The following is a 22,150-nucleotide window of genomic DNA, read 5'->3' as shown; positions in this document are numbered from 1 at the left end:
ATTTCCTTACTCATGCTTTCCTGTAGTTTTCTTTTTCTTTTCTCTCTTTTTTTTGAGATGGAGTTTCGCTCTTGTTACCCAGGCTGGAGTGCAGTGGTGCGATCTTGGCTTATAGCAACCTCTGCCTCCCAGCCTCCCAGGTTCAAGCAATTCTCCTGCCTCAGCCTCCTGAGTAGCTGGGATAACAGGCGCCTGCCACCAAGCCCAGCTAGTTTTGTATTTTTAGTAGAGATGGAGTTTCTCCATGTTGGTCACGCTGGTCTCGAACTTCCGACCTCAGGTGACCTGCCCACCTCAGCCTCCCAAAGTATTGGGATTACAGGTGTGAGCTACCATGCCCGGCCTTTCCTATGGTTTTTTTAAGCGCACACACACACACACACACACACACACACACCCTCTGGCATGCATCTCCTTGGTCCAGATGGGCCTAGGTCTGTCCACCCTGAATATACCACGATCAGGCTAAAATGAGTATTGCACGGTCAACTATAACGTTCATTACTGTGCTTTAGTTTTCAAAGACTGAAGCAGAGACTACCAGAAGTCCCACCCCCTCGAAGCCCTTCTACCCTCTTCTTGTACCCGATTCTTCCTGCCACATGGACATCCAGAATGAAGACATTTCCTAACTTCCTGTACTAAGTTCTGGCCAATCTGAAGTAGCCCATGCAACCTTTTGGAAGTGTGTGTGTGTGTGTCTGTGTGTTTAAGAGAGGGAGACTTGCTCTGTTTTCCAGGCTGGAGTACAGTGACATGATCACAGCTCACTGCAGACTTGAACTCCTGGGCACCAGCAATCCTGCCTCAGCCTCCCAAGTAGTTAGGATTACAGGTGTGAGCTACTGTGCCCAGTCCAGGCAGTTTTCTTAAAGGAAGACGGCAAACATTTATCTTTCTTTTCTCCTTCCTGCTGACAGGATGTGACATGGTGATATAATAAGAAATAGCCCAGGCATGGTGACTCATGCCTGTAATCCCAGCACTTTAGGAGGCCAAAGTGGACAGATCACTTTAGGCCAGGAGTTTGAGACTAGCCTGCCAACATGGAGAAACCCCGTCTCTACTAAAAATACAAAAATTAGCTGGGTGTGGTGGCACATGCCTGTAATCCCAGCTACTCAGGAGGCTATGAAAGAGAATCACTTGAACCTGAAGGCAGAGGCTGCAGTGAGCCAAGATTGCACCACTACCCTCCAGCCTGGGCAACAGAGTGAGACTTTCTCTCAAAAAATAAAAAATAAAAAAAAATAGAAATATACATATTGGTGTTTTTCGCCCCTGGCTTCTGGCAAGAGCTCCTAAAACCTTTGCAGTTTTTAAAGCAAAAAGTGATAGGAGCATCTTTTGTTCTACCATTTGGTCTTTGAACCTGGCTCCTGATAGAGAGCTCCTAATCCCTTGGGATTTTCTGGGTGACAGGAAGACTTATTGTTCTAATGAAACCATCCTTAGTGGGCTCTTGGATAGCTTCAGGATGGGGGCTGGTCACCAGAATGACCAAATCATGATTAGCATCTTGAAATTTTCAGCCTCACTCTCCATCCTCTGGGTAAGTGGAAAGGCCTAGAGATTAAGTTAATAATCGATCATGCCTAGATGAAGAAGTTTCCATAAAGGCAGAGTGCGGCCGGGCACGGTGGCTCACACTTGTAATCCCAGCATTTTGGGAGGCCAACGTGGGTGGATCACAAGGTCAGGAGATGGAGATCGAGGCCATCCTGGCTAACATGGTGAAACCTCGTCTCTATTAAAAATACAAAAAAATTAGCTGGGCATGGTGGTGCGCACCTGTAGTCCCAGCAACTCAGGAGGCTGAGGCAGGAGAATAGCTTGAACCCGGGAGGTGAAGGTTGCAGTGAGCCAAGATGGCGCCCCTGTACTCCAGCCTGGGCGATAGAGCGAGATTCCATTTCAAAAATAAAAAATAAAAAAGGCAGGGTGTAGGGGCTCACGCCTGTAAACTTTAGAAGACTGAGGCAGGAGGATTGCTTGAGCCTCTAGAAGTTGAGGCTGAAGTGAGCCATGATCATGCCTGTGAACTCCAGCCTCAGTGACAGAGGAAAACACTGTCTGGAAAAAAGAAAGAAAGAAAAGTCTCCACAAAAACCTCTCAACTTGCAGGCTGGTGAACACCCATGTGCTGGGGGTGTGGTGCACCCCTGCTCCCCAGGGACAGAAGCTCCTGTACTCAGATGCTTCTGCACCTCGGCCCATGTACCTGTTCATCTGGCTGACCAGGTGTATCCTTGATCACATTCTTTATAATAAATTGCTAACTGAAAATGTTTCCTTGAGTTCTGTAAGCCATCATAGCAAATTATTGGCCCTGTGAAAAGGGGTCATGGGAGCCTCGATGTGTAGCGAAGTCAGACAGATGTCTGAGTAAACTGGGGACCCACTACTTGAGATTGGCAACCAAAATGGAGGGCAGTTTTGTGTGACTAAGCCTGTGGAGTCTGCACTAAGCTCACAGTTGAATTGTGGAACCCCCAGTTGATGCCTGGAGGGTTGAAGAGTGGGCTGGTGTGGGAAAAACCCCTCCACACCTGGTGTTAGAAGTGTAGTGTTGCCAGGCGTGGTGGCTCACACCTGTAATCCCAGCACTTTGGGAGGCCGAGGTGGGTGGATCACGAGGTCAGGAGTTCAAGACCAGCCTGGCCAAGATGTTGAAACCCCATCTCTACTAAAAATACAAAAATTAGCTGGGTGCGGTGGCACATGCCTGTAATCCCAGCTACTCAGGAGCCTGAGGCAAGAGAATTGCTTGAATTTGGGAGGTGGAAGTTGCAGTGAGCCGAGATCGCGCCATTGCACTCCAGCCTGGATGACAGTGAGACTCCGTCTCAAAAAAAAAAAAGAAGTGTAGAGTGTTACAGAGAAAACTGTTTGTTGGGCTGGGAGCAGTGATTCACACCTGTAATCCCAGCATTCTGGGAGGATGAGAGAAGATCCTTTGGGAGGATGGCTTGAGCCCAGGAGATCAAGACCAGCCTGGACATACTCGGGTTTCTCTTCAAATTGCATAAATCTTTCACCTTTTACTAAAGATTTCCATGGAGAGGAACAATTCTGAGTCTTAGCTCAATTTTTTGAGGCCCTGTTTCTTTGGGGCTGATGTTAAAAAAAAAAAAAAAAAAAAAAAGACCAGCCTGGGCAACATAGTGACACCTTATCTCCACAAAAATAAAAATAAAAAAGTAAGTCAGGTGTGGTGGTGTGTGCCTGTGGTTTCAGCTACTCAGGAGGCTGAGGTGGGAGGGTCACCTGAGCCTGGGGAAGTTGATGCTGCAGTGAGCTGTGATCAGGCTTCTGAACTCGTGTCTGGTAGACAAAGGAAGCTCCTGACTCAAAAAATAAATAAATTAAAAAATACATTTATTCCCCCTATACACTGAAATACAGGTGTAATGACTGGACCTAGAACCATCATGTTGACCCCAGCAGGAAACCCTGTGTCACTTTCAGACCCCTGTTATGGGTTGACTTGTGTGCCCTCCAAAGAGACAGGTTAAAGTCCTGCCCCTGGCCAGGTGTGGTGACTCACGCCTGTGTGGGCAGGTCATCTGAGGTCAGGAGCTCAAGACCAGCCTGGCCAACATGGTGAAACCCTGTCTCTACTAAAAGTACAAAAATTATTTGTATGTAGTGGCTGGAGCCTGTAATCCCAACTACTCTGGAGGCTGAGGCAGGACAATCACTCGAACCTGGGAGGTGGAAGTTGCAGTGAGGTGAGATTGCACCTCTGCGTTCCAGCCTGGGCTACAGAGCAAGACTCCATCTAAAAAAATAAAATAAAAAATAAATTCCATGCCTGTAATCCGAGCACTTTGGGAGGCCAAGGTGGGCGGATCATGAGGTCAGGAGATTGAGACCATCCTGGCCAACATGGTGAAACTCCATCTCTCCTAAAATAAATTAGCTGGGTGTGGTGGCACATGCCTGTAGTCCCAGCTACTCAGGAGGCTGAGGCAGGAGAATCACTTGAACCCAGGAGGCAGCGGTTGCAGTGAGCTGAGATGGCGCCATTGCACGCCAGCCTGGGTGACAGAGCGAGATGCCATCTCAAAAAATAAAAATAAATAAATAAACAAATAAAGTCCTGCCCCCAGCACCTTGGAATGTGATCTCAGGAATCAGGGTCTTTACAGGAGTAATTGCGTAGGTTAATGAGGTGGGCCTGACTCCAATATGATGGGAATCTTCCAAAAAGGAAGTGTGGGCGCAGAGACATGTGGACAGAGAACAGACACAGTGAAGGGAAATTCGTAAGCAGGAGGATGGGGTGACGCATCTGTAATCTAATGAACGCCTGGGGACACCAGAAGCTGGGAGAGAAGCACGGAACAGTTTCTCCCCCGGAGCCTTCAGAGGGAACAGGGCCCTGCTGACACCTTCGCATCAGACTTCAGCCCCAGAACTGTGAGACGGTACGTTTCTCTTGTTCAAATCCACCCAGGTCTCGGTAGTTTGTTATAGCAGCCCTAGGAAACTAATACAAACCACCTACTTTTTTGTTTGTTTGTTTGGATGTTTTTGAGACAGAGTCTTGCACTGTCACCCAGGCTGATGTGTAGTGGCACGATCTCGGCTCACTGTAAACTCCGCCTCCCTGGGTTCAAGCGATTCTCCTGCCTCAGCCTCCTGAGTAGCCGCGACTACAGGCGCATGCCACCACGCCTGGCTAATTTGTTATATTTTTAGTAGAGATGGGGTTTCATCCTGTTGGCCAGGATGCTCTCGATCTCTTGACCTTGTGATACACCTGCCTCAGCCTCCCAAAGTGCTGGGATTACAGGTGTGAGCCACCATGCCCGCCCCGGCCTCTTTGTTTTTTGAGACAGAGTTTCACTGTCATCGCCCAGGCTGGAGTGCAGTGCCAAAATCCCAGCTCACTACAACCTCCACCTTCTGGGCTCAAGTGATCCTTCTGCCTCAGCCTCCTGAGTAGCTGGAACTACAGGTATACACACCACCATGCCCAGCTAATTGTTTTGAGTAGAGACAGGGTTTCACCATGTTGACCAGCCTGGTCTCAAACTCCTGACCTCAAGTGATCCACCCGCCTCAGCCTCCCAGTGTGCTGGGATTACAGGCGTGTGCCACTGTGCCCGGCCGTGTGTGTGTGTGTGTGTGTGTGTGTGTGTGTATGTCAGACAAGGTCTTGCTCTGTCACCCAGGCTGGAATGAGATGGCAAAATGAGGGCTCACTGTACCCTCAACCTCCTGGGGTCAAGTAATCCTCCAACTTTAGCCTCCTACCTCCTCAGTAGCTGGGACTATAGGCATGCACCACCACACGTGGTTAATGTTATTTATTTAATTTTTTTTTTGCAGGGGGACAGGGTCTCACTCTGTTGCCCAGGCTGGAGTACAGTAGTGTGATCTTGGCTTACTGAAGCCTTGACCTCCCGGGCTCATGTGCGTGCCACCATGGCTGGCTAATCTTTGATTTTTCCTAGGGTTTTGCTATGTTGCCCAGGCTGGTCTTGAACTCCTGGGCTCAAGCTGTCCTCCTGCCAGGCCTCCCAAAGTGCTAGGAACACAGGCATGACCCAACGTGCCTGGTCCAAAGCTCTTTCATATAGATTGTTTTGATTCATCACACTAGTGTTTCTCACACATGGGAACTCACTGCTGCTGAGAATTTGTTCTTGGTTTCTGCTTGAGAAGCATTTCATTTAGAAGTTCCTTTAGGCTCAAGGCGGGCGGATCACCTGAGGTCAGGAGTTCAAGACCAACTTGGCCAACATGGTGAAACCTTATCTCTACTAAAATATAAAACTTAGTCAGGCATAATGGGTGCCTGTAATCCCAGCTACTCAGGAGGCTGAGGCGGGAGAATCACTAGAACCAGGAGATGATGGTTGCAGTGAGCCGAGATTGTGCCACTGCACTCCAGCCTGGACAGCTGAGCGAGACTCCATCTCAAAAAAAAAAAGTTTCTTTAGGCCTAGAGTGGTGGTTCATGTCTGTAATCCCAGCACTTTGGGAGGCCCAGACAGGTAGATCACCTGAGGTCACGAGTTTGAGACCATCCTGGCCAACATGGTAAAACCCCAACTCTACTAAAAATAAAGAAATTAGGCTGGGTGCGGTGGCTCACACTTGTAATCCCAGCACTTTGGGAGGCCAAGGTGGGCGGACCACGAGGTCAGGAGATTGAAACCATCCTGGCCAAAATGGTGAAGCCCCATCTCCACTAAAATACAAAAAATTAGTTAGGCATGGTGGCGCGCGCCTGTAGTCCCAGCCACCTGGGAGGCTGAGGCAGGGGAATAGCTTAAACCCATGAGGTAGAGGTTGCAGTGAGCCAAGATGGCGCCACTGCACTCCAGCTTGGGTGACAGAGTGAGACTCCGTCTCAAAATAAAATAAAATAAAATAAAAATAAATAAATAAATAAATAAATAAGCAAGCCAGACACGGTTGGGGGCACCTGTAATCCCAGCTACTCCAGAGGCTGGGGCAGGAGAATAGCTTGAGCCCAGGAGGCAGAGGCTGCAGTGAGCCAATCGCGCCTCTGCACTCGAGCCTGGGCAACAAGAGCGAGACTGTCTCAAAAAAAATAAATAAATAAAAGAAAAATAAAAAGAAAAGAAAAGAAATTCCTTTTAGGGCCAGGTGCAGTGGCTTACTCCTGTAATCCTAGTACTTTGGGAGGCTGAGTCAGGCAGATTGCTTGAGCTCAGCAATTTGAGGCCAGCCTGGGCCACATAGCAAGACCTTGTTTCTACAAAAAAAATTTTTTTTTTTAATTAGCCAGGCATGTTGCCATGCACCTATAGTCCCAGCTACTCAGGAGGGAAAACAGCTTGAGCCCAGGAGTTTGAGGGTGTAGTGAGCCATGATCACGCCACTGTGCTCCAGCCTGGGCAACAGAGCATGACCCTGTCTCATAAATAAGTAAATAAATAGAAATTGAGCCAGGCATAGTGGCACATGCCAGTAGTCACCAGGATACTGATGTTGGGGGCGGGGATCCCTTGAGCCCTGGAACTTGAGGCCAGCCTGAGAAATATAGCAAGACGCACAGGTGCGGTGGCTCATACCTATAATCCCAGCACTTTGGGAGGCCAAGGCGGGTGGATCATGAGGTCAGGAGTTCAAGACCAGCCTGGTCAAGATGGTGAAAGCTCCTCTCTACTAAAAGCTACAAAAAAATTAGCCGGGCGTGATGGCAAGTGACTGTAGTCCCAGCCACTCAGGAGGCTGAGGCAGGAGAATCACTTGAACCTGGGTGGCAGAGGTTGCAGTGAGCCAAGATCATGCCACTGCACTCAAGCCTGGGCGACATAGACTCCATCTTAAAAAAAAAAAAAAACTTAGCTGGGCATGGTGGCATGTGCCTTTAGCCCCAGGGAGGAGTGCTGGAGCCTAGGAGTTCGAGGCTACAGTGAGCTATGATCTCATCACTGCACTGAAGCCTGGGCAACAGAGCAAGACCCTTTTTCTCAACAACAACAACAAAAACGAGTTGGAAGGAACCTTAGCAATCACTGAGTTCAAACTCCTACCTTGAGCACAAGTCTATTTAGATGTCAGCCAGTCTCTAAAAGGTAATAAACAAGTAGGCTATTTCAACCTTTGAATCTACTCACTTATTCAACAAAACTTTTTTTTTTTTTTTTTTTTTTTTGAGACAGGGTCTCACTCTGACCCCGGCTGAAGTGCAATGGCCTGATCACAGCTCACTGCAGCCTTGACCATCCTCCTATCTTAGCTTTCCAAGCAGCTGGGACCACTGGTGCATGCCACCACGCCAAGCTAATTTTGTTTATTTTTTGTAGAGACAAGTCTCGAACCTTGCTATGTTGCCAAGACTGGTTTCAAACTCCTGACCTCAACCTATCCGCTTGCCTTGGTATCCAAAGCACTGAGATTACAGTCCTGAGCCACCAAGTCCAGCCCTACTACTGCAAGGTTCTTAACTGGGGTCCGTGGATCTTCTGGATAGAAATCAGGGAAATTTAACATTGACTGTAGGCAAATATTCTGTTCCTCCCCCACATGCCTGCTATGCCTGTCCTAATCTTTGACTCTCTAAAGTCATGAACCCTGTTTGGTTTCAACTACCCCAGGAGTTCAGGATTCCTCCAAATGTTCTAAATAAATACTTAGTAGACCGGGCTAGTACAATGAACAGAGTTATAATTGGTTTGAAGAATCCAAGATCAGGACTGCGGTAAAACAGAAGGAAACTTGTTCCAAGCCTGTGAGAAATTTGCCCTAGGTCTAATCCCACAACCTGTTCCAATCCAGTTTCATTTGTCATTCTCACTTATGACTGATGAACTCGCTTCCATCACGGAAAACGTTAAGAACTCACTCTGGCATGAGGTCACCCTACAAAGGGGCACTCTCAGCTGCCCGGAATGTTAGCATTCAGCAGGGACCACACCCCTTGCCTTTTCAGTAATTCCTCCTATTACAAAATTCCAAATGCAGCACATTGTTGATAGGAAATTTTGTTTAAAAAGTATATTTCTGGCTGGGCGCGGTGGCTTACACCTGTAATCCCCACACTTTGGGAGGCCGAGATGGGCAGATCATCTGAGGTCAAGAGTTCGAGACCAGCCTGGTCAACGTGGCAAAACCCTCTCTCTTCTAAAAATACAAAAATTAGCCTGGCGTGGTGGCAGGCACCTGTAATCCTGGCTACTCAGGAGGCTGAGGCATGAGAATCTCTTGAACCTGGGAGGCGGAGGTTGCAACGAGCCGACATCGTGCCATTCCACTCCAGCCTGGGTGACAAGAGTGAGACTCTCAAAAAAACCAAAAAAGAGCCGGGCGCGGTGGCTCACGCCTGTAATCCCAGCACTTTGGGAGGCTGAGACGGGTGGATCATGAGGTCAAGAGACTGAGACCATCCTGGTCAACATGGTGAAACCCCGTCTCTACTAAAAATACAAAAAATTAGCTGGGCATGGTGGTGCGCGCCTGTAATCCCAACTACTCGGGAGGCTGAGGCAGAATTGCTTGAACTCGGGAGGCGGAGGTTGCGGTGAGCCGAGATCGCGCCATTGCACTCCAGCCTGGGTAACAAGAGCGAAACTCCGTCTCAAAAAAAAAAAACAAAAACAAAAAAACAAAAAACAAAAAACAAAAAAAACAAAAAAGAATTCAGGCGAGTCCATAAAGTGAAAGTCAGTTTATTAGGAAAGTAAAGGAATAAAAGAATGGCCACTCCATAGGCAGAGCAGCCCCAGGGCTGATGGTTGCCCATTTTTAAGGTTATTTCTTGCTGATACATTGGGTGGATTTTTCTTGCCTCTCCTTTTTAGACTATACAGGGTAACTTCCTGATGTCGCCATGGCTTTTGTAAACTGTCATGGTGCTGGTAGGAGTGTAGCAGTGAGGACAACCAGAGGTCACTCTCCGGACCATCTTGGTTTTGGCGGGTTTTAGCCGGCTACTTTACTGCAACCTGTTTCATCAGCAAGGTCTTTATGACTGTATCTTGTGCTGACCTCCTATCTCATCCTGTGACTTAGAATGCCTAGCCATCTAGAAATGTAGCCCAGTAGGTCTCAGCCTCATTTTACTCAGCCTCTATATAAGATGGAGTCACTCTGGTTTAAACGCCTCTGACACAAGCAACTTGGGTACTAAAAGTTGCTACAACACCCTTGCTGGTTTTGCCTGCTAATGATAATCTACAAAATTCTTAAGATTTACCTACAGAGAAAAACAGTAAAAAACCACAATTCAAGACAGAAGAGCCAAAATGATTCCAGCAGAGAACTTGAAGGATAAAATCAACCAGGAGGAAGCTTCGTTTTAGTAGAAAGTAAACGGTATTTTCACCACATAAGGAAATGTGACCTTTTGAAAAAAGAACAAAGTCATTTTGTACTTTAGTAAGGGCAGTTCCTTCTTGCCACTTACCTGCTGCCATGAGACAACAAACAGCTGGGTTTGTTTTAGCAACCAGCATTGCAATTCACATTCCCTTTAAACCAAGGCAAAGATTAGAGAGAGATCCCCACCCCTGCTGCAAGTCAGTCTTGAAGGACAAGTGTTTGGTTCTTACCTCATCTACCCACACCTGGAGACCTGTCACAGCATGGGCAAGTTGAAACAGTAACTTCTTCCTCCACCCAACAGTCTTGCAATACTCCAAAACAGCAAACCCTTTTTTTTTTTTTTTTTTTTGAGACAGAGTCTTGCTCTGTTGTCCAGACTGGAGTGCAGTGGTGCCATCTCTGCTCACTGCAGCCTCCTGGGTTCAAGCGATTCTCCTGCCTCAGCCTCTTGAGTAGCTAAGATTACAGGCACATGCCACCACACCCAGCTAATTTTTGTATTTTTAGTAGAGATGGGGTTTCACCATCTCTGGTCTCAAACTCCTGACCTCGTGATCCGCCCACCTCTGCCTCCCAAAGTGATGGGATTACAGGCGTAAGCCACCTCACTCAGCCTAAACAATACCTTTTTAAAATGGGGCACCCGCCCGAGGCAACTACTTCCTGCTTTATGCCCTCCCTCCCATAAATGGTCTCTCTTCAATTCATTCAGACTTCTGCTTTAGGAATTATCTTCTTAAAACACTACTTAGAGAGCCAGGCACGTGGCTCATACCTGTAATCCCAGCACTTTGGGAGGCAGAGGCGGGTGGATCATGAGGTGGTCCCAGCTACTCAGGAGGCTGAGGCAGGAGAATCGCTTGAACCTGGGAGGCAGAGGCTGCAGTGAGCTGAGATCGTCCCACTACCCTCCAGTCTGGGTGACAGAGCAAGACTCCATCTCAAAGAAACAAAAAAACACCACTTTTAGGAGGACACTTTCACTGAAAGATCTTTAACAGACCACAGAGCAAAGCAATCCAGAGTTCTTAGCATCAGTGAATACGCCACTCTTACTTGAAGTCTTTTTCACCATTCTACGTTTCTTGCGTGTTCTTGCTTCTGCTTTACTCACTGTTTTCTCTAGAGCTCAACGTGCGTTTTTGTCTATGATTCCTCCTGCCTATGCTTCAAGGATTAGTTCAACGCTTATCTGTTTCCAGAAGTCTTCAAATTCCCTCCAAATGAATACTAAATCCAGTGGTCCTGAGAAATCTAAGTCAGTCCTCCATAAGGGATTCTCTCACCACAAAATGGCCCAAGTACCTTGCCTTCCTCCCATGGCCGCCAGATGAATTGTGTTGTAATTGGGAGGGAACCCTCCATTTTCTCCCAGGACTGTATAAGCTCCTTAAAGGCAGATTCCAGCACTTTTTTTTTTTTTTTTCCCTGAAACAGTCTTACTCTGTCACCCAGGCTGCAGTGCAGTGGCGTGATGTCGGTTCACTGCAGCCTCTACCTCCTGGGTTAAAGTGATTCTCCTGCCTCAGCCTCCCTAATAGCTGGGACTACAGGCATGCACCATCATATCTGGCTAATTTTTGGTAGAGATGGGGTTTCACCATGTTGGCCAGGCTGGTCTCAAACCCCTGGCTTCAAGTGATATGCCTGCCTTGGCTTCCCAAAGTGCTGAGATTATAGGCACGAGCCACCGTGTTGGGCCACAATATTTTTTTAAATGCCGCAAAGCACACTGAAGAACACTTAACACAAGTATGTCCTCAGTAAGTAACTGAACAGGCTGAGTGTAGTGGCTCATACCTGTAATCCCAGCTACACTGGAGGCTGAGGCACAAGAATCTTTGATCCTAGGTGACAGATCGAGACCCTGTCCCTCTGCCCACCCCCCCAAAGAAAAGAACAAATGAAGAAATAGCCCATTTTTTGAGAATCAGTGCTTTTATAGAGCTTTTGACAAGGAGGCAGTACAGCGGTTAAGAACATGGATATGGGGGTCAGAGAGACACGATTTAAATTTACTAGTCTGCATATCAGCTGTGTGTTTTAGGTATGTGTGTATTTAGCTGTACTTCCTCTAAACAACGAGGTTAACAATACCTACCAATATGGTGATTGTGAAAATGGGGTAATGAGCAAAAATATCTTAACGTGATGTATGGTATATGGCAAAGAGATAACTATTAAGATACCTCTGGTATTCACAGGTGACTCTACTAATGCAGTGCTTCTTAAAGGGACATTTAAACAACTACTGCTCTGATTTAGGGAACAGTCAAGCTTTAGTTGAACACTGGCCTCTCAAGAACCACTTCTGGAATGTCGACAAGTTCCTTTAACCTCTCTCTGCCTCCCTTTCCTTACTTCCAAGGGGCGATAATCATTTGCCTGACAGAAATGCTGAGCGAGATCAGGTCAAAAATACTATGTCAGCAACTGCAAAGGATTGCTTTTATTATGAACTTAAACTCAGAGGAAAAAAAGCCGGAAGTATTTTAAATTTTATTCTTTTTCTAGCACATTCTGTGAGGGCTTTAAAAATAAATTTCTCTTCATAATTTTCCTTTCCTTTATTCTTTACAGAACAGTAAATCTGATTACTCAAGTTCTCAAAAATGAAAACTATACTGGAATGTTTCTGTTTTGCTCCCCCTGTTGGCCTGAGAGCAGGATAACACTGCCTGAGACTAAATTCAAGATGATCTAACATTTATTTTCATGGACTTGACTAATATAAAGATGTAATGGCATTCAATAGAAAGACCTAAACCACAGTTTCAGCTCTATCTTATATATATACCCAACAATTGAAAGCAATATGTTTATCTAATTTTTAACTATTACGGTTCAAATCTAGAAAATTATTTTTATACAAAGGCTAGCTGCATGCCATTCATTCTTTCAAAATAATTACTTTTCAAAGATTCTGCTGTTTCTGTATTTAAGGCTGAAATCCACTGAAAGCACCCAAACCTGCAATTTTTGCAACAACTTACTTTTTTTTTTTTTTTGAGATGGAGTTTCCCTCTTGTTGCCCAGGCTAGAGTGTAATGGCGCGATCTCGGCTCCGCCTCCCAAGTTCAAGTGATTCTCCTGTCTCAGCCTCCTGAGTAGCTGGAATTACAGGAATGCACCACCACACCCAGCTAATTTTTGTATTTTTAGTAGAGACGGGGTTTCACCATCTTGGACAGACTGGTCTTGATCTCCTGACCTCAGGTGATCCTGCCGCTTTGCCCTCCCAAAGTGCTAGGATTACAGGCATGAGCCACTGCGCCTGGCCAACGATTTACTTTTAAACTTAAAAGTTGTTATATATACTAATTTCCCTGTGAATCACTGTTTTTGTATTCAAAGTCTTAGATTATGTCTATGAAAACTAATTTATTAAACCTCTGTACACAAAGATGAACATACCTGTATAGCAAGCAAATATGAAGCATGAAGTTACAAAAAAGTAAAAGTATTGCTAAAATTGATACATGTAAATCACTTATAAAAATACCCAAATGGTTTAAAGCTGCTCATCCCTGATTTTTCTCATTTGGTTGTTGGAGTTGAAATATGAATTTAAAATGGCAGAATTTTTTCTTTTAAAAAGTGATATATTAAACTTATATACAGGATAATTAGCAAAATGTAGAAAGGGAAAACAATGTACAAAAGACAGATAAAAACCGTCAATCTCGACAGACAGTCACAATCCAAAAACAGTATAAACCTTAACAAACTGTGTCTAATCCGGGTCATGTTCACATCTCCCCCCAGGTTTTGTCAGTGAGAATAAAACATAGTAAACTAGTGAGCTCAGTCTTTCCATTCTTTAAAATAGGCTTGACTTTGGAACACAAACCTTGGATAGATTTTTAAACATGGGAGGAACAAACAGGAAAACAATTTTATCTATCCATTTAATTAGTACTAATTAGCGGAATAAAGTTATTAAACAGCGTCAAGCCATTATTCAGAGGCCTTTTTGTTTTTCTGCTGGTTTCTGGGTGAGTTCTTTAACAAGCTTCTTATCTTGAGGTACATTCCAGTAGATTCTGCCATATTCTCAAATTCAAATGGCGTGATTCCAGTTGCAAATTTGCTCATGTCAGGTACAGGGCTATGCATTTTAGTGGCCGTTGAAGGACTGGTGTCTGCAGGAAAGAGCTTCCGGCTGCCCCCATTGCTGATATCACAGTTTGGTATGACACCGCCATTATCAACACAGGCACCTTCAGCATTTCCTGGAGCCAGCTCTGCCTTTTCCTTCTGACAAAGTGATGTTACCTCAGAATCTGGGCTGGAGGCATGTCCAGCTTCTGATTTCTTTGTAAAAATGTCTGGTACCTCAGGCTCATCCAGCGCCTGCTTTTCAGATGTTTTTCCTTCTGGGACAGGGAGGTCTAGCTCATTTGGACAAGGTGAAGAGGCAACGGAATTCCCAGTTAAAGGTGTGTCCACAGGAATGTCAGAGTCGCTGTTTATGCTCTCCGCCTGCTCGAGAGCTGCCCAGATCCGCCTCTGCTGTTCTTCAAGTTCTTCTAGGGTCAGGGCGTCCTCATCCACAGCTGCAGATGCTGTTCTGGTCTGGGGTGAGTCACTGGGAGTCAGTGGTGGGGTGCCCTTGGGGAGAGGAGGGGTGAAGACAGGCGGAGGAGTTCCCCGAGGGAGTGGAGGAGGAATGTCAGGAGGTAATGGTGGTTGAAACTGAAAAGTTTCGCCGCTCTGAGAACCATGTGGTACCTCCACATCTGAAGTAAGAAAATTAAGAGATACTTTAGAACTTGTAATAGCATTTGTTTTACTAAAATGTGTTATTTGAACTCAGGTGTATCCAGAAATTCAATGGCTAAAAGTAACTGGCTTAAGAGAAGGAAAATTCTGGATTCTCAGGTGCCATGACCATCACCTGGTGCCCTTAGTTCACCTGAAAAGATCTACAGGCAGAGCTGTCAGGATCTTCTGGTGCTAGAACTTTAGCCATACCCCTTGGGAGATCTGTTTCTGTGCTGCGTGCATTATTTTAGATTGAGGAAATATGAGCAATTGTATGGAGACTACAGAATATCAAGGTAGGCGCTCTTCCTAGAAATTCATGGCAGAATACAGTAGGAAATTTGACTGGAGGTGCAGGCTGGCTACTGAGCGGGTGGAAGGCTAATGGGGAGGAAGTAAGGGGCAAGGCAGGGTTGGGTTGGCAAGTTGGGTTATTTCCCAACTTTTTTTTTTTTTGGAGATGGAGTCTCGCTCTGTCCCCCAGGCTGGAGTGCAGTGGCGCTCACTGCAAGCTCTGCCTCCGGGGTTCAAGTGATACTCCTGCCTCAACCTCAGAAGTAGCTGGGACGTTGTGGTGAGCCGAGATCGCGCCATTGCACTCCAGCCTGGGTAACAAGAGCGAAACTCCGTCTCAAAAAAAAAAAAAAAAGTAGCTGGGACTATAGGCCTGTGCTACCACGCCTGGCTCATTTTTTGTATTTTTAGTAGAGATGGGGGTTTCACTGTGTTAGCTAGGATCGTCTGGATCTCCTGAACTCGTGATTCACCCTCCTAGGCCTTCTAAAGTGCTGGGATTACAGGTATGAACCACTGTGCCCAGATCTTTTTTTCTGAGACAGAATCTTGCTCTGTTGCCTAGGATGGAGTACAGTGGCACAATCTTGGCTCACTACATCTCTGCCTCCCAGGTTCAAGCAATTCTTCTGCCTCAGCCTCCTGAGTAGCTGGGATCACAGTCATGCACCAACATGCCTGGCTAATTTTTGTATTTTTAGTAGAGAAGGGGTTTCATCATGTTGGCCAGGCTGGTCTCGAACTCCTGACCTCAGGCGATCCACCTGCCTTGGCTTCCCAAAGTGCTGGGATTATAGGTGTGAGCCACTGCGCCCAGCCTTATTTCCCAATTCTTATCTCTAATCTAGACTGCTTGCTCTAACTGCAGGTTCACGTATCTAACTGCCCACTGACCATCATCACCTATAGGTTCCACAGACACAACCTGTCCAAAACAAATGATCTCTTCCTAAAATGTGGACTGTTCTCCCATCTGCTGTTGTCACTAATGGCACCACCAGGGGTATCTGCTTGTCACCTGCGAGTACTCTTTCCTCCCACCCATCCCTAGGTCTTTGGCTCTCTGGGGAGCATGCTCTCCTGTTGGCTGCCACAGCTGCAACCTTGCTTCAGGTCCATTACCATTTGCCAGGAACATGAGAGTCACCCTGACCTCTGGATTCATCTTCCTTGTGTCTGTCCTCCAAACTGCTGCCAGATCCATCTTTTTTCTTTTCTTTTTTTGAGACAAAGTCTTGCTCTGTTGCCCAGGCTTGAATGCAGTGGCGCAATCTCAGCTTACTGCAACCTCCAACCCTTGGGTTCAAGTGATTCTCCTGCCTCAGCCTCCTAAGTAGCCGGGATTACAGGCAACGGCCACCACACCCAGCTAATTTTTTTTTTGTATTTTTAGTAGAGATGGGGTTTCACCATCTTGGCTGGGCTGGTCTTGATGTGATCCACTCACCTCGGCCTCCCAAAATGCTGGGATTACAGGCGTGAGCCACCACATCCAGCCCAGATTCATCTTTCTACAACAAAAGTCTGGCCCTATACCCTTCCCATCTCCACTGGAATCCCTTCAGTGCCTGCCCAGACGCCACAGGAGGAAGTCCAATCTTCCTCCAAGGCCCTCTAGGATACAATTTCCATACTTCCATCACGTCACCTCCTACTGCCTGGCTCAAACTCCAGCTGTCACCCTGCTGCTGACCTGATGTGCTGTGAAGTTTCACGATCCTGCATTTCCACTTCCCACTGTCTCAAATGCCCTCATCCACTTCGTCTCCTTGGTAAATCCCTGCATTCATCCCTCAAGATGCAGTTCAAACTTCATTCCCCATAACTTCATTCAGCATAGATGCTCAGTTTTTCCTCTGTGCCACCATTACAGTCTGGAACCTGCTCTGTGGCAGCAATCTGTAATACTTTTGTTCCGTACGTATCACTGTAGGCCACCATATATATATGAAAATGATGTTGACCCATCTGCAATCCCGAGGTGAGATAACAGTGATAGCTGGGGCAGCAATGCTATCTTTGTTTTTTTTTTTTTTTTTTGAGACGGAGTCTCGCTCTTGTTACCCAGGCTGGAGTGCAATGGCGCGATCTCGGCTCACCGCAACCTCTGCCTCCTGGGTTCAGGCAATTCTCCTGCCTCAGCCTCCTGAGTAGCTGGGATTACAGGCACGCGCCACCGTGCCCAGCTAATTTTTTTGTATTAGTAGAGATGGGGTTTCACAATGTTGACCAGGATGGTCTCGATCTCTCGACCTCGTGATCCACCCGCCTCGGCCTCCCAAAGTGCTGGGATTACAGGCTTGAGCCACCGCGCCCGGCCTGTTTTTTTTTTTGATGGTTTGTTCATTCTTAAACAGCGACTCCATATTTGCTGAGAACCGATAGCGTGTGGGCATCCGTGGGACCATTGATACAGTCCCTTTTTATTTATCTCTGGACAGCCATTTGAAGCAATGGGAGTGAGAGATTTGAACCCGGAATAATCTCAGGAGCTTTAAATCCAGTAAATGTTGGGTTGTTTCTTTTCATCCAAAAGTTAGCCGCTGTTGCCAAACTGGGGAACATTCTTGGCGCAATCTCCAGCATTGCTGAATGGCGAAGAGCTCCCGCCCACTCAAAGAATTCACCCATTTTGTCTCTCGCAGCCTTAAGTCTTCTCTCGAACTCTATGATATCAGATATAACAGATGGTAACTTCATTGTTTCATCCATGCACTGCTCGAGATAGGCTTGAATAATATATACAGTAGTCATCTGAGCCTTTGTTGCCACTAATTTCACCTGATGCAGGAGCTCCTTTCCAGGGGATTTGAATTTTCTGAACAAGAATGTAAACACAAATTCTCTGGCCCATTCATGACTACTGATCCAGTCAATGGCAGGGCCGGCACTGTAACCAACTAGAAGATTTGCACTTTCACCATCAGGTGCTCGGCCAAGTGCGGCCATCATTGCGCAGAATCTCTTCTGGCTCAGGATACTGTTTGACCTTATTTTGTCACTTGACCCAACCACTATACCAATCAACAAATCACAGCAATGATGGAGAACAGAGCCATGCCTACTCTGGTTAGGATAACCCCGTTTCACGGATTTCTTGTGGAGCGTGAGGGTATACATTTGCTTTCCCTCTGTTGTGATTCCACTTTTTTCTTCCACTCCAACTGCTTTGAATCCTTCATGCATCCCTTCAAAAAGCACAGAAACATAAGACTTGGCATGACTGGATGGAAGAGCTGACGAAAGCTTGGATCCACAAATGATTTTGTGTTTTCCTTGATTTCTTTAACGTGTCTGATACCTGCGTGAAGCTCCGTAGAATCTGAAGGAAATTCCTGCACATTTCCATTGAGATGCTGTGGCATATTCTCGACTGAAATCTCTATTGGGGCTTGAGAGAGCTCGATTGCAGCTGATCAGTTTGAGTAGGTTCCTTTTATTTTTTTCTTTTTTTTGTGAGACGGAGTTTCACTCTTGTTGCCCAGGCTGTAGTGCAATAGAATGCTCTGAGCTCATCGCAACTTCCGCATCCCAGGTTCAAGCAGTTCTCCTGCCTCAGTCTCCTGAGTAGCTGGGATTACAGGAATGTTCCACCACGCCCAGCTAGTTTTTTATTTTTAGTAGCGACAGGGTTTCTCCATGTTGGTCAGGCTGGTCTCTAACACCCAACCTCAGGTGATCTGTCCACCTCAGCCTCCCAAAGTGTAAGGATTACATGCATGAGCCACCGTGCCCAGCATAATGCTATCTTATTAAGCTTTCTGTCCTCAGGGTCTAGTAGGGAGTCTGAAATTTGCAGGTAATAAGATTTGTGAAAAGAATAACATACTCTCACTTAGAAGTCAACTCACAGGCCAGGTGTGGTGGCTCATGCCTGTAATCCCAGTACTTTGGGAGGCCGAAGCAGGTGGATCATGAGGTCAAGAGATCAAAACCATCCTTGCTAACATGGTAAAACCTCATCTCTACTAAAAATACAAAAATTAGCTGAGCATGGTGGCATGTACCTGTAGTCCCAGCTACTAGGGAGGCTGATGCAGGAGAATCACTTGAACCTGGGAGGCAGAGGTTGCAGTGAGCCGAGATGGTGCCACTGCACTCCAGCCTACCCACAGAGTAAGACTCCGTCTCCAAAAAAAAAAAAAAAGTCAACTCACAGCCCAGCATGGTGGTTCATGCCAGTACACTAGGAGGCTGAGGCAGGCAGATTGCTTAAACTCAGGAGTTCAAGATCAGCCTGGGCAACAAAATAAGACCCTGGTCTCTACAAAATATACAAAAATTAGCTGGGTGTGGTGACGCATGTCTATAGTCCCAGCTACATGGGAGGCTGAGGTGGGAGGATTGCTTGATCCCAGGAGTCCGAGGCTGCAGTGAGCCATGACCGCACCACTGCATTCCAGCCTGGGCAACCGAGCCAGACCCGGTGTCAAAAAAAAAAAAAAAGAAGAAGAAAGAGCCCCTAGCACAAAGCTGAACATGCCTACACAGAAGTGTGTGGCCCTGGTGACAGGGGTGCCACCACCACAAATCCCAACTTCAAAAAACAACCATGCCTCAAATGATCAACAAGGATAATCTGCTTTCTTCCACAGGATTGGAAGTGCGTGAGACCCAAATTCACTTCTTTCGAGGCTGTTTCATCTGACTAAAAATATAAAAATTAGCCGGGTGTGGTGGTGCATGTCTGTAGTCCAGCTACTTAGGATGCTGAGGCAGGAGAATCACTTGAACCCAGGAGGCAAAAGTTGCAGTGGGCCAAGATCACGCCACTGCACTCCAGCTTGGGTGACAGAGAAAGACTCTGCCTCAAAAAAAAAAAAAAAAAAAAAATAGCTAGGGAAGTCTCAGAGAGCAAGCCCTTTCTCCTATTTTATGTTTTGGGAAAGTAGATTATCCTCAAGTCCTCTCTTTCTCAGGTGGAGGAGTGATGTACTGGATTAGTACTATTGGAAAGAATAACTGGGGAAGCTTGGCCCAGCTCTGCTCTTCTTCCTCTTGGGACCAAGCTGCTAGAAGGGCACACACTTTCCACTGCTTATCTCAGAGCACTGAACCGATCAAAGGGGCCTGTCTGGATGCAGCACTGTTGGGACTGGGTGGGGCTGCTAATTCAGGAATGGGTCAGGCACTGTGGCTCGAACCTGTAATCTCAGCACTTAGGGAAGCAGAGGCAAGAAGACTGTTTGAGCCTGGGAGTTTGAGATCTGCCTGGGCAACACAGTGAGACCCCATTCTACACAAAAAAAGGAAAAAAAAAAAAAATGGAACTCCCCTAATTCAGGAATGCAGCCAGTTGGCCCACCTGGCTCTCACACCAAGCTCCGGCTTTCAGTTAAGCTTTTATCAGTGATAGCGGTGATGCTCTGATCTCCAAGAATAAAACAAAGATTTACTCTTTAGTCAGCCCTCACAAAGGAGCTTCGCCTTTCTTATGGAACTCAGGAGCATACAAATGTGTCCTAGCTTCTGGATGAAATCAAAGCCACATGATGAAACCTACCTGAATCGAGCTCCATGTCGGCAGGGGAGCCTGCTGAGTTGCTTTCCTTCTTCTGCTTCTTTGGACTACCCGGGCTAGAGTGAGATGAAGACCTTTTGCTGCCAGACTTCACACCTGGCTAAAGAAGCAACCAAACGAAACACAAGTTAGGTGGGGTAGAAAACGAATTAAACTCCATCCCTTCACTTAAAATTATGTAGAAAAACAACCTGGAGCTAAGTCTAGGTAACTGGTAAATTTCGCCACTGTTTTCCTTTTGGTTAGTCAAATAACAAAGCAAGGAAAGGCTATAAGACGCTAATAAATTACAAAAATCTCTCAGACACAACAACATTTTATAGACCACACCCTTAAAATCTCTTTACCGCTTGGAAGTTAGAAGTAAGGTAATTGGCAAACACATCCTTCTGTTGACATGCCTGCATTGGTATGGAACCAAACATCCTCCATTCCTAATGATGATAAGAGAAGGAGAAAAAAAAAAAAAACATGTGTTTGAAAAATGTCATGTTTTCAGATTTTGCTCAAAGGAGGTACAGTGGAGATCTCAAAATTACATTTTTCCTTCTTATGTGACTTTTCATTTATTGAAAATTAAGGAAAATAATGATGTGTTAAAGGAAAAATAAACCTGCCTGCAAAATAATGAAGACTGAATACTAAAAGACTACTTGACACAATCACTTGTCCAAAAAGGTTCTACATACTGCAAGCAGACGATGCAGGCCGGAACAACCGCTCTGGGGCCTCCCAGCCTCCAGTCTCTCTCCCATCAAGTACTGGCACTGCTAACAGGACCCACTTCTCCTAACACACTTACTCATGAGTTTTCTATCTTCTGTTCTTTCTCTTTCCAAAGATAAAACTCATCTTTAAAGATTCCATAAAGTTTGTTTCTCTCTTATCGCCGATCGCATATTTAGCAGTGGTTCTCAGTAAGAATCAACCAGAACTCTTGTGAAACATACAGATCTCAGGGTTTGAATTAGTTAAGTCTAAGGGTGGGACTCAAGAATGTACATTTCTAATGAGTATTCCCAGGGGACTCTGAAGCTGACTGGAAGCTGGACTGGCTTCCAGAAGCACTGATCACTTCTATCATGCAATTCCACCTGAAATGAATGACATACTGTCTTGTGTGATTGATAACTTTGTATCTGCTCAGCAGACTCTAACTTCAAGTCTTTGGCTTCTTCCCTACTGTCCAGTTTCTAAAAACACCAAGGATACACTTATTTACTTTTTTTTGAGATGGAGTTTTGCTTTTATCACCCAGGCTAAAGTGCAATGGCACGATCTCAGCTCATTGCAACCTCCACCTACTGGGTTCAAGCGATTCTCCTGCCTCAGCCTCCTGAGTAACTGGGATTGCAGGCACCTGCCACCATGCCCGGCTAATTTTTGTATTTTTAGTAGAGATGGGATTTTGCCATGTTGGCCAGGCTGGTCTTGAACTCCTGAGCTCAGGTTATCCACCTGCCTCGGCCTCCCAAAATGCTGGGATTATACGCATGGGCCACTGCACCCACCTAAGAATATGCTTTTTAAATAAAACAGTACAATACTTCATTGCTGAATCTTGAGACCTAAGATGGAAGCTGAAAAAGAGTTAAGTGTGGAAAAACCATTCATATACAAAATGAGATATTTTACTTTGAGGGGAAAAAAGGCAAGAATGAACAGGAAAAAGAGTTATATAGATAGAAACTTACTTCCCAAGCTAAGTCTGTAAAATATATAATACTGTCTCAGAACCATGCATATTTTTTAAAACTTGTAAAA

The 22,150-nt window shown here is 46.0% G+C and overlaps 1 protein-coding gene and 1 non-coding gene across 3 annotated transcripts in view; one reads left to right on the top strand and one right to left on the bottom strand.

Moving 5' to 3' along the window:
- Window positions 1–3,000: 3,000 nt before the first annotated feature.
- LOC135276301 (U5 spliceosomal RNA) lies at window positions 3,001–3,116 on the top strand. The gene has a single exon (XR_010343869.1). It is a non-coding gene; the product is annotated as a U5 spliceosomal RNA (small nuclear RNA).
- Window positions 3,117–12,241: 9,125 nt separating this feature from the next.
- The window catches only part of ZCCHC8 (zinc finger CCHC-type containing 8), a 37,481-nt gene continuing 27,572 nt past the window's right edge, over window positions 12,242–22,150 (bottom strand). For both annotated transcript variants that reach the window (XM_012447165.2, XM_064379635.1), the window contains 3 exons: window positions 20,734–20,820; window positions 20,369–20,486; window positions 12,242–14,546 (listed from right to left, as the gene is read on the bottom strand). In XM_012447165.2, coding sequence (XP_012302588.1) covers window positions 13,765–14,546; window positions 20,369–20,486; window positions 20,734–20,820 — 987 coding nt within the window. In that variant the 3' untranslated portion in view covers window positions 12,242–13,764. The remainder of the gene's footprint in view (window positions 14,547–20,368; window positions 20,487–20,733; window positions 20,821–22,150) is intronic.

This window comes from Aotus nancymaae, unplaced genomic scaffold, assembly GCF_030222135.1.
Source record: "Aotus nancymaae isolate 86718 unplaced genomic scaffold, 86718_ANA_hifiasm-v0.15.2.pri h1tg000021l, whole genome shotgun sequence".
NCBI lineage: Eukaryota > Metazoa > Chordata > Mammalia > Primates > Aotidae > Aotus > Aotus nancymaae.
Note: the sequence above shows the minus strand (reverse complement) of the source record. Positions and strands in the feature narration are given on the sequence as shown.